At 36.1% G+C, this 16,518-nt stretch overlaps 1 protein-coding gene across 2 annotated transcripts; it reads left to right on the top strand.

Annotated features, from left to right (window-relative positions):
* Nucleotides 1–3,727: 3,727 nt before the first annotated feature.
* On the top strand, nt 3,728–16,206 carry Spink6 (serine peptidase inhibitor Kazal type 6). Of its 2 annotated transcripts, XM_031366296.1 has the most exons (5): nt 3,728–3,861; nt 6,755–6,777; nt 12,642–12,716; nt 14,782–14,897; nt 15,969–16,206. In XM_031366296.1, the coding sequence occupies exons 1-5, from the start codon at nt 3,804–3,806 to the stop codon at nt 16,012–16,014; spliced, it is 318 nt and encodes a 105-aa protein (XP_031222156.1). In that variant the 5' UTR covers nt 3,728–3,803; the 3' UTR covers nt 16,015–16,206. The 2 variants fall into 2 exon arrangements, with proteins under 2 accessions (XP_031222156.1, XP_031222157.1); XM_031366297.1 differs by lacking the exon at nt 12,642–12,716.
* Nucleotides 16,207–16,518: the final 312 nt, after the last annotated feature.

Consider the following 16,518-nt stretch of genomic DNA (forward strand, 5'->3'; position numbering starts at 1 on the left):
AAAAAAAAAAAAAAAAAAAAAAAAAACAAAAAAAAACAAAGAAACTCTTACTTTGGATTACTGTTTTATTTTACTTTATTTTATTTACATTTCAAATGTTTCTCTTCATGGTTTCCCCTCCTCAAGCCTTCCATCCTTTCTCCCCTTGCCTTTGCCTCTACAAGGGTGCTCCTCCACCCACACAAGCACTCTAGTCTCAGCTTTCTACTATTGCCCCTATGCTGAGGCATCAAGGCTCCACAGGATCAAGGGCTTTCCCTTCTATTGATGCCACATAAGGCAGTCCTCTGCTACTGTCAGCTGCTATGCTGTTGGAGCTATGGATCCCTCCATGTGTACTCTTTTGGTTGGTAGTTTAATCCCTAGGGAGTCTGGGGGCTCTTGTTAGTTGGTATTGTTGTTCTTCCTATGTGGTTGCAAAGCCCTTCAGCTCTCTCAGGCCTTCCCCTGAATCTCCCATTGAGGTCCCGGGCTCAGTCCAATGGTTGGCTGTGAATATCTGCATCTATATTGGTCAGGTGCTGGCATCAGCGAATGTATCTTGCCAGGGCAGTCACTGAAACTCACAGTGTTTTCTGGTGGATCTGAGTGATGACTCCTTTTCTCCTTTGAAAGTGTGAATACCACAATCCAGTACTGTGAAAACTAGCCAGCAGCAATGAAGCCATCCATGACCTCTGACTCAGGTTTGTGGTATTTTCAACAATAGAGTCTTACCATTAGTTCTGGAAAGTCATCATGAGCAATGGCAATAGCCAACAATATTTGGGGAATCCATGCAATCTCACTGGCCAACAACTCCAGTAGAGGTTACCAATTGCTAACACTGGGCTTACTTTCTGTGAGCCTGTGGTATCTAGTTGTAACATTGTTGTCCTATTTTAGAGTAATTCCATTTTGATTCATCTTGTATGAGGCTTATAGTTTATGACATTTCTGCATAGAAGTTTTTAATATGACTGTTTCAGAAGGTTCTCAGCGTTGTCTCTGTTTTCTCTCCTGCACTCTGCAGTCCCATCTTGTTCATTATCCACCATTACCACTTTGTATCACTATGTTCTATCTTCCCTTGAATCTTGCCATTATGGCCTTTTACGAGTTTCCTAACTTCTGTAGATATTCCAGATGAAACACATGTATCTACATATTCAAAGCTAATATCCATATATGAGAAAAAAACATATATTTGTATTTCTGAGTTGAGGTTACCTCACTCAGAATGAGTCTTTCTAGTTTTGTCCATTTAACTGTAAATTTAATGATTTTGTTTTCCTTAATAGCTGACAGTATTCTATTTTATAAATGTACCAAATTTTATTATCTGCTCATTTATTCATAGGCATCTAAGCTACTTTAAATAGAGTAACATTGAATAAGGATGAGGGAGTACATTTACAGCAGGACATAGAGCATTTTGGATATATGCTAAGGAATGGTGTAGTTGTATCATGTGATAGGTCTATTTCTACTTTTTTATGGAACCACCAAACTAATTTCCCCAGTTGATGCAAGAGTTTATAATTCTACTAATTATGAATAAGTGTTCTCATTTTTTCTAATCCACATCAGCATTTGTGTCACTTTTCATCTTGACTTATCACTATACTCCTAAATTACAGCATCTTTCAAACTTGATTAGAGAAGCTTCTTTTTTAGAGTAAATGTAGATTAACACAGAGTTCCATAACTGGTCAAAGTGCAAACAATAATAGATCATGGAATGCTCATTCCTGTATGGGGCATCTGTCTCACAGTACTTCTCTAATGGCTTCAGAAATATACTGGAAGAGATGGCAGAAAGAGCCAGGAGTACTGGATGACCACAACCAAACAATAATTTCTGGCCACAACTGGGAAATTGCACATATGAATGCATAGAGTTTGTAGCAATAGACACAACTTTTGTACAAGTTCAAATTTGACATAATCTCAGCACGAGGTCAAAGTTGGCAAGTCTCACCTCTAGCTAAGCAGCTATTGGTAAATGAAAACTGCTGGAGTAGGAAGGGAGAGAGGGACCTGGGTGGGAAAAGGGACAGGGAAGGTTAGAGGGGAACACAATCAGGCATTGAGTGGGGGAAAGGACTGAAGCCCTGAGGGCATGCAGAAAGAATGGAAACAGGCAACCTTGAGAGGAAGGAGGTAGGGGGACCCTCCAGAATGTATCAGAGACCTGGGAGGTAAGAGACTCTCAGGACTCAAAGGAAGAGACCTTAGATGAAATGCTCTACAGTGGGGAGACTGAATGTGTGGAGCCCATCTCCAGCAGAAAGACAGGGCATCAAGTGAGAGATGGGGTAGCCATCCTGCAGTCAAAACTCGGACTCATAATTGTCCCTGTCTGAAAGAAGTGCAGGGATAAAGATGGAGAAGTGCCTGAAAAAAGGAGGTCAGTCAAAGTGGGATCTAGCTCAAGGGGAGACCCCAAGGCCTGACACTATTACTGAGGCTATGGAGTGCTCACAAAAAAGGGCCTATCATGACTGCTCTCAAAAAGACCTAACAAGCAACTGAATAAGTCAGATGCAAATATTTACACCCTACCAATGGACAGAAGCTACAGTGGTTGAATTAGGGAAAAGCTGGAAGAAGCTGAGGAGGATGGTGATGCCATAGTAAGACCAACAGTCTCAACTAACCTGGGCCCATGAGATCTCTAAGACACTGGACCACCGCAATTTTCTAATATGACTACAGCTTTCCCCTTTGTTCTTATTTCTCTTCTCTGTAAAGAGCTATTGCATCTTACCCTATAGTGTGACTTACCTTTAAACTGCCTTTGATACTTAATAGGTTCATTTAACTTATACAGAGATATTTTCCCACTGGAGAGATGGCTCAGTGGGTAAGAACACTGACTGTTCTACCAGTGGTCCTGAGTTCAATTGCCAGCAACCACATGGTGGCTCACAACCATCTCTAATGGGATCTGATGCCCTCTTCTGCTGTGTCTGAAGACAGCTACAGTGTCCTCATATAAATAAATATTTAAAAACAATAAAAGGAGATTTTTCCCCAAATATTTGAAACTTAGGCTATCTACAAGAGCTTCCATTTTTAGCTTGTAGAATTAAGGAAATATTCAATATGCTATAGTTCAAATTCTCAATTCAGTAACTTTCCACTTTTTTAACAAAATAAAAATGATACATTAACTTGATTTTTTAAAAAAAACTTAGAAGTCACTGACATTTGGCTGTGAAGGTGATTTTCAAACTAACAAGCTTATCCCTGTTCTGAAATGTTCATTACAATGACTCTCTGGTGACAATGAAGAATACCTCTCTCCTTTAGGTACATCTTGACAACTTGGAAAGTTTAAGTTACACCCAGGAATTCCATTCACCTGTGTTTACTCATCCAGACCTGTCGGAAAGAGACATTCAGAGAAGTAGAGCTCAGCCTGTGACTCATCCCTTTAATGTAGTGGAGCCTTAGAGGGAAAAGGCAAGGGAATGTGTTGGTTGTTAGGAAAATGTAGGTTACTACGAGAAAATAACATCTTCCATTAATAAGATCTAAGGTGCGACTCACATAATTGTTTTCCTTCTTAAGATTGATGAGGCTCATGAGGCATTTCTTTAAGCTGGTGACAGATCCTCATAAATGCCTAAAGTGTATAGGACTGTACATGGTTTTAGAAGATTTTTATAAAGAAGGTGGAGATCCCAACTCCCTTCATGCTGTCTCTCTGTGTGTATATATATATGTCTGAGTGTGTATTCTAGGATTTCTGGGAAGTGTCTTGACAGAGAACCTAAGCTGAGCAAAGCAGCCTTGATCTGAGTGAGCTAACTGGCACCATGAAAGCAGCAGGTGTCTTTCTGCTCCTCTCTCTGGCTCTTCTCTGCTTTTTCTCAGGTGAGTTTTTCCCTATAATTAACATCCCATAGTTGCATCAAAGCAAAAAGGAGAAGAGGAGATCTTCCTCACATGTCAAAATCCTAATGATTTTATATGTGAAAGAGCAGTTAAGAAATAATATCACAACGATGACTACAGTAACAATGCTGATGACAGGGAGGTAAGGTTGATAAGAAGTGTCATTCACTGAGCATAGGTGCTCTGGGTTTGTACTAAAGGCTGTAGATCATCTCTGACCATTTTGTAAGAAGTTTGTATCCCTGTTCTTCATGTAGGAATCTGAGACACAGAGAAGAAAATTGCTAACCTACTTATAACAAGCCTGTGGAATTTACAATTTGTATTGAGGTCTTAAAGACTTCACAGTTGATTCTTATTTGTAGGAACAAGTCTAGAAGACAAATAATTGGTATTAAAACTAATCTTTGCTTTTCAGAAAAAAAACTCCTTCTTGTCCTTTTTTTATTATTATTATTCTATCAGAGTGACTCAAGGGATTGAAATTGAAACAGTAAGGGAGATAGAAGCTCAATGTGAAGCTTTGAAAAGAAGTTATTGAGCCTTAGAATGAAGAAGCATATGTAGCAAGACAAGTGAATTATTCTTCAAAAGGGCAATATGTTAGACCACTTAAATGAACAATAGCCATGCATTTTATTAACTGAGGTGGCTCAGAAACACACTGTAAAGTTAGTTATCTTGAGAAGAAAAAAACTGCATTTGTAGGTCAAAGGAAACCCTTGATGAACCCTGTCTTTTTATTTACTGTCTTCTCTTTTAGTCTACTGCTTAGTGGTCAGAGTGTCCATTGAGCTAAATAGACTGTGTGTGGCTCACTTGCATCTTTCTCACAAAATTCCTGCATTAACTAAAGAAATTTATCAGTCTTCTTAGATACATTTTTCTGTGTACATGCTCAGAGATGAGACTAAACTTGGGGTGCAGGGAGCTTCCATGGGTAATGTATTGTTTTCTAGGACAGTAGATGATAAAGATTGTGGCTTTAAGGTTTTGAAGTTACTGAAGAATTTGAAAAAAATCAATGAGATAAAGTTAATAGAAAAAGCTCTCTATAGTTACTCATATTTATGAAACAAATATTTTTAAAATGTATGTTAAAATTAGATGAAAGATTACTGTAATACTGTCAAGTAAGTTTGTCTGTTCAAATCAAACTATTCCAAAAATATTTTCCTGAGGGAGCAGTAAGTTAGACCTATGTTAAAACTTAGTTCCCAAAATCGGTTATTATCCTTGTTAGCTTACCTTTGTAAAGATGAATTTACTCTAACAAGATCTAATTGCCTGAGTTCTTCAGAGCATGAATATTTAACAAACACACCAGACATCATTCACGGGGATAGCCTGTTCAAGGACACTAATGTTGAAACTGTAAAATTGAATTCAAGTCCTAATATTTCAATCATTCAGCACCAAAACCTTTCTGAGTTTCTTTTTCTTGTGTAAGCTGAAAATATAGAATAAGCATTCCTATATGGGGAATTAAATCAAAAATGCATATTAAAAAGCTTGAAATAGTAGTAGAGGTACAATAAATATTCAGTAAATGTCTTATATTAATGCTATAACTAAAATACAGTAAAGAACACCTTTTCTTAAGTATTGTCAATATGAACTTAGTTTCTGCCTTACTGTTTCCTAAATGTGAAACATGAGCAAATTCTTCCTTTTTGAAGTATAGGTTTTTCAAAGTGAGACATTGACTGGGAATTATAATAATTAAATTTCCAAGAACATAAAGCAATCACTAATGGGTTTTAGAAAACTTCAGACTCCCTAGCACTGTCTAGTTTCATAATGTATGACTTCCAAGGAAGGTGATAGAAGGCTCTGTGTCCATAACAATCACCCATTCTTGTAGTTATGACTCATTACTGCTGGGAAAACTTCAGGAAGAGATGATGAGGGCCCTATAAAATTTAAGAGCTGTGGAATTTTCTACATTCATTGATACATTGCACTTGGAAATTTGTCTGCCAACCATCCCTGAGAACTGGCCCATGTTGGAGGTAGCATTAATCTATACTTCCTCACTGAAGAAGTCTTGGTCTTACATGCATGAATGCTCTTAATGCATTCACACCTGCTCAGAAAGCACCATACATCCAAAACTACAAATGTTAATATTAAGAGAGAAGAAGAGGATCAGAAGAAGACTACAGAAGAAACCATCTTCAGGAATTTAAAGAAATAGAGAAGGCACAGAAAATGAGGAATCAGAAAGAGGAGGGAATCAATCTTTAAGAATGTATATATGAAGCCGGGCGTGGTGGCGCACGCCTTTAATCCCAGCACTTGGGAGGCAGAGGCAGGTGGATTTCTGAGTTCGAGGCCAGCCTGGTCTACAGAGTGAGCTCCAGGACAGCCAGGGCTATACCGAGAAACCCTGTCTCGAAAAACCAAAAAAAAAAAAAAAAAAAAAAAAAAAAAAAAAAAAAAAAAAAAAGAATGTATATATGGGTCATATCTTGAAAGTTGGGTTTTGAAAGAAAGCACAGATGAGCAATCCTGAATTCAGCAAATAGCAAACTTTTCCACTCTCCATGGCACATGCTTTGATAGAAAGAAAGGGTGTTATTCTTTGGGATGCTGGTCAGAGGAGACTTTTGAAGCCCACTTTTTTGAAGTGAGGCCAAGAATGATAAAGTCACTCCCATCGTGGAATGAAAAGTAAGACCAAGTCTGTCATTAATCTCTAAGTTTTAAACCTCTGTATTTCACTTAACCCTGATCCCCAACAAAATAAGTGAGCAGACTTGAAAATAAGACCTACAGGACTTTAGGACATGGACAAGAGCTGCCAAGATGAGAACATAGTGATACTAAATTTGCAGATCTCACAGTGTTTGGAATTTTGCTTTTTTTCCAGGTGCCTTCAGTCAAGGAGGACAGGTTAGTACCTATCTGTGTCTATTTTTCTGGCCTAGGTAGTATGTGGCTTCTCTTCCCTGGCTAAAACGAGGTTTATCTATGCTATGAAAGAAGTTAGGGGGAGTGGAGGGAAATGCCTAATTTAGAAATCACATGTAACAGTGAGATTTTAAACTACAGTTTCTCATCTTACACAATTTTAAGTTTAAAGGAGCTCAAATTTACATTTTTATACATTGACAGGGTGCTGTGTTATTACACAAGCATAGGATAGGCATGAAATAAAGTTTATGTCCTAATCCTAACTTAACCAGGCCACTGAGCTGAAAAGTTCTCAGTTCTCTGAGCTTGAAATAACACTGCTATTAAACTAGGTACTAATAATCACTCTGTAGAATTATAGCAATTATTAAGTTTCACAAACAAGGCAAAAATCATTTGAAAAACTATAAATTTTAGCCAGGCGGTGGTAGCGCGCGCCTTTAATCCCAGCACTTGGGAGGCAGAGGCAGGTGGATTTCTGAGTTCGAGGCCAGCCTGGTCTACAGAGTGAGTTCCAGGACAGCCAGGGCTACATGGAGAAACCCTGTCTCTCAAAAAAAAAAAAAAAAAACTATAAATTTTATATGTGAGTTAGTTACTATTATTTAATTCACTCCTTTTCATAGAATTAAAAGAGATCTTTGTCTTTTGGTTTGTTTGTTTTTACAGAAATGAGAAATGAATGTATTTCTGTGTATGAAGCATAGACAGTCTGTAACACCCAAATTTAATGCAAATTAGGGTTAAAAGTCAGAATGGGCAAAAATTTATTCATTAAGCTATTGTTTTTTTCATTGTGTTGTAGTTTTTGTTTTAGTTTTTGGTGTTAGGCTTATTCAACAGCATTTTTATTGTGCTTTTTAAAATCTAACCATTGAAAACTTGTACAAACAAATGATCTTTGCCCTAACGGCCCTGCTAGTTCTTCTGGGTATTTCAATTTGACTTGGGTACTAGCTTTTTAGATTTTAGAGTATCCAAGGATTCTTGATATCAAAATTTTCAGACAGTATTGCCAACTGATTTGGTATGTAAAGATATTAAAAAGTTACTTTTCAACTCCCGTATATGCATCATATTCATAAGTTTATTTTTATTAATTTTAGTATCTCATCAATTAAAACACATCTTAAATTCGATGATGTATTCTATTTGTTCACATGTGCATGTGTTTATAGAACAAACACATACATACATGTGTTTGCATTCTTATATGAGGCTGTATATTCTATAATGTATGTACTCGAATAAGTGTCATGCTACAGCTTAAACTACATTTAGAAGCAAACAAAAAAAATACCTTAAGAGTCAGTCAACATGTTTTATACTCCATTAGACTGTAAAGTAAGATAATCCAGCTGTTGCACATAAATCTACATCATTATAAAAGATTTGAAATTTAATCCCAGGTTTAATATTAACCCATACATCACATCCTTTCTTGGGATTTTTCATTTCTGAGAGTTTACTTGTGTTTTATATTGATCAGGTATTATCTACCAATTACACACCCTGTTCTTTTTCATGGCTTATGGTCTTCTTGCTTTAGGGTCACCTGACATTCCTTCTAAATACACATATCCTCGTGTAAGATGTTGAAGCAACAGTTGAATTGTCAAGGAGTTCGAATCTGCATTCTAAACAAATGCACAGATAATATCTACACAAAACAAAATCTGACAATTAAAAAAATGAAAAGAAAAGAAAGCAAAACAACACAAAAACCAGTAACTGAGCTAGACAGTGAAGGACTGGCTTTGGAGTCAGACAATGCGAATGAAATGTAATTCATAGTTACATGTTGTGTGCTTTGGCTGTTTTTCTCTTCTCACTACCTCTGTTTCCACATCTTTAAGATGAAGATTGAGGTGCAGTGATCTCTGAAGCCTCTTCCTTCTCTAAACATTTGTATTGTTATAAACCAAGGCTGTTGCCTATGAACCATAAAGCACAGGGAAGATTTTGCTCTCTGAGACCACATCCAAGTGGCCTTACTTTTCCTTCTTGGCCAGAGGGAGAGCAAGGCACAAGGATTTACTTCTGTAAGGAACATGCTGATTCAAGTCAGACCCAGGCAAGACAAAAGGATGCCAGGTTTCTGCCAGCACACCAACATTCCAGCACTCAAGCTCATTCTTCCCATGCCAGGAATTTTGTCCATGACACATCTTCTGGAAAATTATAGGGTGCACTCCTAATTATAGGCCTTTTCAAAGTTCACATTCTTTTACAACCATTCTTCAAGGTATCAGGGTGTGTTTGGTCACACCCATACATGTAATCTCAGTTCTGGGAAGGCTGAGGCAGGAGGAGCATCTAATTTTAAGACTAACCTTGTTTATGTAATAATACCAGACTGGACAAGCCTAGGCTCCAGACAGAATGAATGCTTTCTGTTTTCCTATTCTTTTCTACTTTCCAAGGCTCAAAGTTTGAGTGCCATGCCCTTGAGAGTCATTTAAATGTATGGCCCTACCAACTGTTTCTTCTGTAGAGTTTAGCATTATTAAGCATTGTATTTTAAGATAAGGACTGATTAATTTTAATACATTTGTAAACCATTGTTCCACTACAAAGATGAGTTTGAAGTTCTTGGTTCTTCAGTCCCCATGGTTTTACTTAAAATTAGTGTATTGTAAATATTTAAATGCAGTTTGGATGTGTTAGACAGCATCCATAATGTAACCACAGATAGCAAAAATTTTGAAGACTAAGAATCCACCAGCAGCAGGAAGTGGGTGGAATCAAGTCCCAGTACTGCTGGGTCCCTATTGACTTAGCTGGAATTAGCTGTACAGAGCCACCATGCAGTCTCTGTACATGGTTTTGAGGAGAACTTTTTCTAACAAATTTGATGTGACGATTATTATTGACCTGTCTTATGCAAAGAACATGATAAAAATTATAATTTAAAACATTCATTCTCTAAATGTAGAAAGTTGATACCAGTAGAAAATCGCATATAGAAATGAACTTATGGTATTGGTCTAGACCAGAAATACTAAAAACTTTTACAGCTAATAAATTGGAGTTATCAAAGAAATAAAGAAGTGAAGAAAGAAGAAAGAAAGAAAGAAAGAAAGAAAGAAAGAAAGAGAGAAAGAAAGAGAGAGAAAGAAAGAGGAAGGAAGGAAGAGAAAATGAAAGAACAAAAGAAAGAAAGAAGGAAGGAAATAAAAGGAAAGGAAAAAAGAAAGAAAGAAAACAAGAAAGGAACATTTATAATGGGGAAAGGACAGCTTCAGTAAGTGATCTGACTTAGAAATTTGAAGAATAGAGCTTCCATGAAAATGGAACCATAAAATACAAGGCTGTTGAGAGGAAAGAACACATGCTTTGGAAATAACTAATTCTTAACCATGAATTAAACTGGTAGTTACATGTTTCTTAATCCACTTACTTGAAAATTACAGAATGAGTTACTGATCCTGGCATGGATCAGGATTATTTGAGAAAGTACATATATATTCTTAGAGAAAATCAAGTATTTAAAATTACTTTGAAAATAACGACAGCCATATTAAGAAGGGGAAAAAAGCAAAAAGTGAAGATGAAGGGAACAGACATATTATAAATTTTGGAGTTTTTAAAAGATTTGGGTGATCAAGACTTGCATGTACCATAAGAAACTAGTAAAGGTTGTATTAGTAACCAGTTTCTATTCTTATAAGCATCACTTTTGGAGAGCACTGACAAAAGAAAAGGGGCACAGGAAAGTGGAGAGTTAGTCTAGATCAGTAGTTCTCAACCTTCCTAATGCTGTGAACCTCATGTTGTGGTAACCCCAAACATAAAATTATTTTTGTTGCTATTTCAAAACTAATTTTGCTACTGTTATGAATTGCAATGTCAATGATTTTTCTGATGATTTAAGACAACCCTGTGAAAAGGCAACACAGGGTCAGAAACCACAGGTTGAAAACCATTACTCTAGACAGAGATGGCTTTAGAAGACTGGGACTGATGAAAGATGGAGTTGGAATTGACTGACTTTTTTTTTTCAACACGAGAGAAATGATATTGTCTTCCATCTAAAGTCCATGTGCTTTGTGTATGAGGATGCACATTTTCCTTGGCTTGATTTGTAAACTTAAAATGACTAAATATTAATCATCCTGAGTCTTTAAGTTGACATTAAGAATATATGTTCAAATTCCAATAAAAGTAAACAATTCTATTGTCTCTATCGATAAATATGACTAACTTGGGCACTGAAATGCCTTGCCATTCTTGCCAAGTTTGAGAAACAACAGTTCTTTGAAGAACCACAAGAGGTCAGGCCAATACTCAGTTTGATAGCCAAAACCCTGATAGAACCCAAAGAAGAATATCAAAGAAAATTAAATGACATTTACTTTTAAATCTGAAAGAACTCCAAATAACATTAAAATAAATCTTACTCAAATATGGAAGCAAGCACACCAAAATTCTGTTCTATGATACAAATTACCTGACTGATGTTTATGATAACACTCCTCCAACAGGAAACTTTGTACAACTCCTTTGAGATATTTTCATTAGGTCCACACTACACTGCCATTCTCCTCATTCTTAATGCTCATGAATGAAACCTAAGTGGGGAAATGGTTACCTACCATCTCCTCCATCTAGATCTTCAACTTCCAGGAAGGAGCCCATCACTTGGTTGTCATTCAAGAGCTACAACCAGATTTAAAAGAAGTTTGGGTTCATGTAAGGCATACCAATAATAATGCAATATTTTTCTTCATGTGGTAGAAGCTATGTTTTTGTTTTATCCCTCACACTACCTTGTAGAAGGTTTTCTTGGTTGGTTGGTTGGCTGGTTGGTTGGTTGGTTAGTTGGTTTTGTTTTGTTTGGTAACTACACTGGTGTTTTGTACCTCTGCAATAGGTTCCTCTTCTGATTGCTGTGATCTTCCTTAAACTTTCCAGTGAATGCAGAGGGTTTCCTAGATACAGAAGAAGCATTGAATCAAAAAAGATAATATTTCCCACCAAGCTCAAGAACTAGAGTCAGAAAAGCTTTATTTTAGCCTCTTCAGTAAAAGAAGTCATTGTTACTTTCAGGCAATCCAACCTAGATAGGCCAATGGATAATATCTTGTCTCATGGAAGAGACCATGTTCTACAAATGGAAAAAGCAAGGATTGGGTTTTCTTTAAGGAGTTGGCCATTGGGAATTTGACCATTCTCCAACGAGTATATGGACAACACAAATTGGACTTGGTGGGTTATTTTGTTTTTTATTTTGTTATGTTTTGGGGGAGGACACAAGGGTGGAAGGACCTGGAAGGAATGGAAAGTGAGTATGATAGGGGTGCATTGTACAAAATTCCCAAATAATTCATGAAAATATTACATTTGTGAAAGGAGAAGAGACTCCTATAAGGAGGCTTCTTTCTGCAATCCAAGAAAAGATCATCTCAAACATGCAACAATGATTGTGCAAATCCTATGCCACATTTGTTCTCTGAGACCACCCTGAGAATCTGAGAGGAAGGCAGGATAGGTGTTTGTGGCATGCTTTTTTCATTGAAGTAAATGAAAAACTGATTTAAGTGTTGCTTCACCTAAAATAGCACAACCAACAATAAGAAAGTTCTAGAAGATGACTCTTAACTCACTGCAGGTGTCTTGAAGTGGCCCACTATTTAGCACTATGGGAGCTGTCTGTTCTGAGTCAGCTCGTTTGTATGTTAGCGGATCCATTTGAATTTGTTTATTAAAACTGTTTGCTCTTCCTCATTTTTTTCCAGTGGGTAGGGGAAGGTTGTAAGTGACTTGAGGAGGGCTGAGAGGATGAGAAATACTCAAAGTAAATGCTCTCCCCAAGTGTCTGTCTTACTATCTACTTTCCAAAGGACAAAAGAGGCTGGATCACAAGATCAGAGGGCCGATTTCCAGGGAAAGGTGTCTTAAGGCATCGTCTCTTTCAAGTAAGAGACTTTCTTGTTTATTTCCCTTACTTTCTGGGATTCTAGATCCAGGTATCTTTTGCTCAGCTTGCAAACAACCTGTGTTTTCCTCCTGTGGTCTTTGCCATGCATTGTGGTACAATTATATCATCTCTTCTTTCCTCTCTAATGAAAATGCAATGATGTGCTTCATTACCAGTTCCTTGTCTGACCAGCATGCAGTATTGTGCCTTCTATACTTTGGTTACTCATGGAGCATTTGATGAATAAATGAAATATCAAAGAAAACACTGCAGTTCATATTCTTTTTTGGTCTCAATGATATAGCTGTGAACATGGAAGATACTGATTTAAATTTTATAAAGTTCTGAAGAGAAAATTTCTTTAGGGCATATATCATTCTCCAGGTTTTCTAGATTTTATTGCATTAGAAAACTTAAAAGAGATTATTAATACAGAAGGAACATCAGAGGATGAGTTTGTATTTTAACAGAGAGGAAGTTAAGTACCACACTACCTTACCTCAACACTATAAAATTTCATGTTTCAAAAAAAATGTGTAATTGATGCTCCCAGGTGTCTTAAACTTGATGTACATATTTTTTTCAAACATAATTGTATGACTATTTCATTGAAGATTTTCCCATGCAAAATTCAGACAAGTTTGTCAGTATGTAATGGTATTTACCATGTTCAATAAGGGATTCTTCTTGTCAAGCCCCATAGATTTAACTAATATTCTATTTCTAAAGAACCAAAAGCATAGATTTGTGTATAAGTATATAACACAATGTTATAGGATAATATAGATAAAATATACTAAAATTTTCTATAGTGAGGCTAATATACCCATTACCTCACACTGTTAGCCATTGTTTGCTTTGAGGTAGTAACCATTAAATCTACTCAGTTAGCTGAAATTCTGAATACAATATGATTTTAATGCCTGTAGCATTTATATTGTGTGCTAGAACTGATAAGCTATATTAATGAAATCTCTGTGTCCAGGATAGAAAGTGATATCGAGTCGTATTCTCTCAGTAGGAATGTATTATTATTCAGCTATAGTAGATTATTGGAAATTCTGCACCCCACAATGAGAAGTAATATATTCAATCATAGATAAGACCCCCAGTTCCAGCTGTGCTCTAGTCTCTTCTCCCTGGTGTTTAATATAACTCTGCATACTTCTCAGGGATATTACTAGGTTCAACTGAAGTAATGTCTTTGAAAATGATTAATTTTTATGGAGACACTGAAAATTATGAGATTGTCACTTAAATTAAACTAAAAAAAAAATGAAGCTAGTTTCCTTTCTTCATATGTAAATAACACCTTATTGTTCCTAGCTGATATTTGTAGAAGTTTCATTCTGTAAATAAAAGTACATCAAATATCAATTCTATTACTCTTATGTTGACAACCATCTTAATTCTAATAATCTTATTATTTTATTCGTGCAATTAATAGGATACATTATGAACAGATACCACCATGCTTTTCTGTGGTAGCTGTTTTTCATTACATACAACAAAGATTCTCATGAGATTAAAATCTCAGGATCTTTCTAAACACAGTAGCTTAGGGGCTACTAATAAATTACTGTAATAGTCAACATAGTTCAAATTCTACAAAAAGAATCTAGGAAAAATTAGGGTAAATACATTAGAATTGTGTTCAATATATAATGAATGAGCATTCCATCAATGGGAAAACCCAACAAGCTTCAAGTAATGTTTAGAAACTCCCCTGCAAGAATTACCCATGTTTTGCTAATATGCAGAAGTACTATTAGAGTATATTAACAAAATGCATGTAACAAAAGAATAGGCATGTATTACCCAAAAGTACTCTCAACTAGATCAATTTAATGTTGGATCAGAAAGTTTTGTTGATAGCATTTGACCTTATTAATTTACTCATCATCGTCATAACAATGTGTTTCTTAAGTTGCCATGACTTAAATAAAAGTCTCAGTGAAACAAACTGTTCTACGTATCTATTTCAAGATCCATTAGATTAAGCTTCTGCTCCAAATTACCAGTCTACTAGGTAGGATGTTACTTATAATCTTTTTCCATTGTAGATTAATTGTGGTGAGTTCCGTGACCCCAAGGTCTTCTGCACTCGGGAATCTGACCCACTCTGTGGCTCTGATGGCCAGACATATGGGAATAAATGTGCCTTCTGCAAGGCATTGGAGTAAGTATGGTTCTCACCATACCTTGGTCTGGTGAGCATAAACTTCCAACGTTAAACTAATGGTTTCATGAGGTAGCTTGGAATGGTCTATCCATATCTCATACAGAGACTGAAGAAATTATCTTCTAGTAAATGAATTAAAAATAAAGTCTCAAAAAATTACCTAACAAATTATTTCAAAGCATTTTAACTACTCTGTAATTATTACAATGTATTTTGGGGATTTCTTATATTTTTGGTTGTGAGCCTAGTCTTTAATGGCTGAGCCATCTCTCCAGCCCTATTTTGGGGATTTCTTTGTACTGCATTTTGCATATAACAATTTTCCTTTAATAACTCTTATTTTTAATCACTTTATTTTATGTGTATATATGTTTTGCCTGTATGTATATCTATGCACCATGTACATGGCTAATGTGAAGGGAGACCAGAAGAGAGCATCAGAGCCTGTAGGAGTTACAGACTGTTGTAAACTGTCATATAGTTTCTGGGACTCAAAACCTGGTTCTTCTGTAAGAGCAGGGAGTGCTCTTAAACACAGCCATTTTTGCAGCTGTTTTTTTATTCAAAAAACTGTTTATGATGCAAATATTGATTTCAATATTTGATGAACACATTAATGTGTGACCTATCTATGCAATTCATTGCAGATTTTTCTCAACAGAAGTCCAGGGAGTAGAGTGAGATTTGAATGCATGGAAGTAACATATACCTAATAAAACCTGTGTACGCAGCCTGGTATAAAATGCAAAATACTTCAATATAGGTTAATTTTCCTGCCATGACAGACCTCTGACTTATCATTTATTGGCATCAATTCTCTTCCCATCTATCTTTTCTAGAATGAGTTACGAGTATCAAAAGTTCTAAAGATTAACAACCTCGATTGGCTTAATACTCATTCCTTTCACAGGTAGATGAGAATATTTAAGTAACTTCTGCTGAATAGCAATATAGATAGCAACAAAATCCAATAATCATATGGGTGGTACCATATTTAAATCTGCTCTGGGCTCTGTGACAATCACTGAAGACATTGCACTAAATCTATATTTATCTTTTTATATATAGGAAAAGTTCTGGGAAGATCAACCTGAAGCATCGTGGGAAATGCTGAGTTAGAGCTGGTGTTTTGTGCCAACTTGACTGTCTTCTCTCACCCGTATTTTTTTATTTCTGCTTTTTTTTCTCTAGAAAATGCCATAAATTAATAAGTAATAAAACACAACTTTTTCTCCATGTGGGTCTTACATAGGTCACAATGTCTATTTCCTTTGACTTGTCAATAAAGAAAATTCTGCAGAATTGATTATGTTTTGGTGTGAGATGAATATAACAAAAAGGATAATGAACGTGATTTATTAATTTGAGTCAATGTCCCACTTTCCTCATCAAAATGCACCACCCACCACAACTGAGTACAGCAACAATGACTCCCCTTTCTCATTTTTGAAATTTGCATGGTAATAATAAACCTAATACTAATGTGATCCTAAAATAATTTGAATATTACATTAGAAGATGTTGGAGCTTCTAAATTTCAGGAAAGCTATTTTACATAAAAACAAAACATACATTGTCTACAGAGCTTATTTTCACCTGACTTTGAAATGGTGTATTT

Source organism: Mastomys coucha, unplaced genomic scaffold (assembly GCF_008632895.1).
Source record: "Mastomys coucha isolate ucsf_1 unplaced genomic scaffold, UCSF_Mcou_1 pScaffold13, whole genome shotgun sequence".
Lineage (NCBI taxonomy): Eukaryota > Metazoa > Chordata > Mammalia > Rodentia > Muridae > Mastomys > Mastomys coucha.

Excerpts from the sequence above, each read along its gene's own strand:
- Spink6 (XM_031366296.1), top strand. The coding sequence starts at position 3,804 with ATGAAAGCAGCAGGTGTCTTTCTGCTCCTCTCTCTGGCTCTTCTCTGC. Across the intron at positions 3,862-6,754 it reads TCTTCTCTGCTTTTTCTCAG|GTGCCTTCAGTCAAGGAGGA; the intron begins GTGAGTTTTTCC and ends CTTTTTTTCCAG. Across the intron at positions 6,778-12,641 it reads CCTTCAGTCAAGGAGGACAG|GACAAAAGAGGCTGGATCAC; the intron begins GTTAGTACCTAT and ends TACTTTCCAAAG.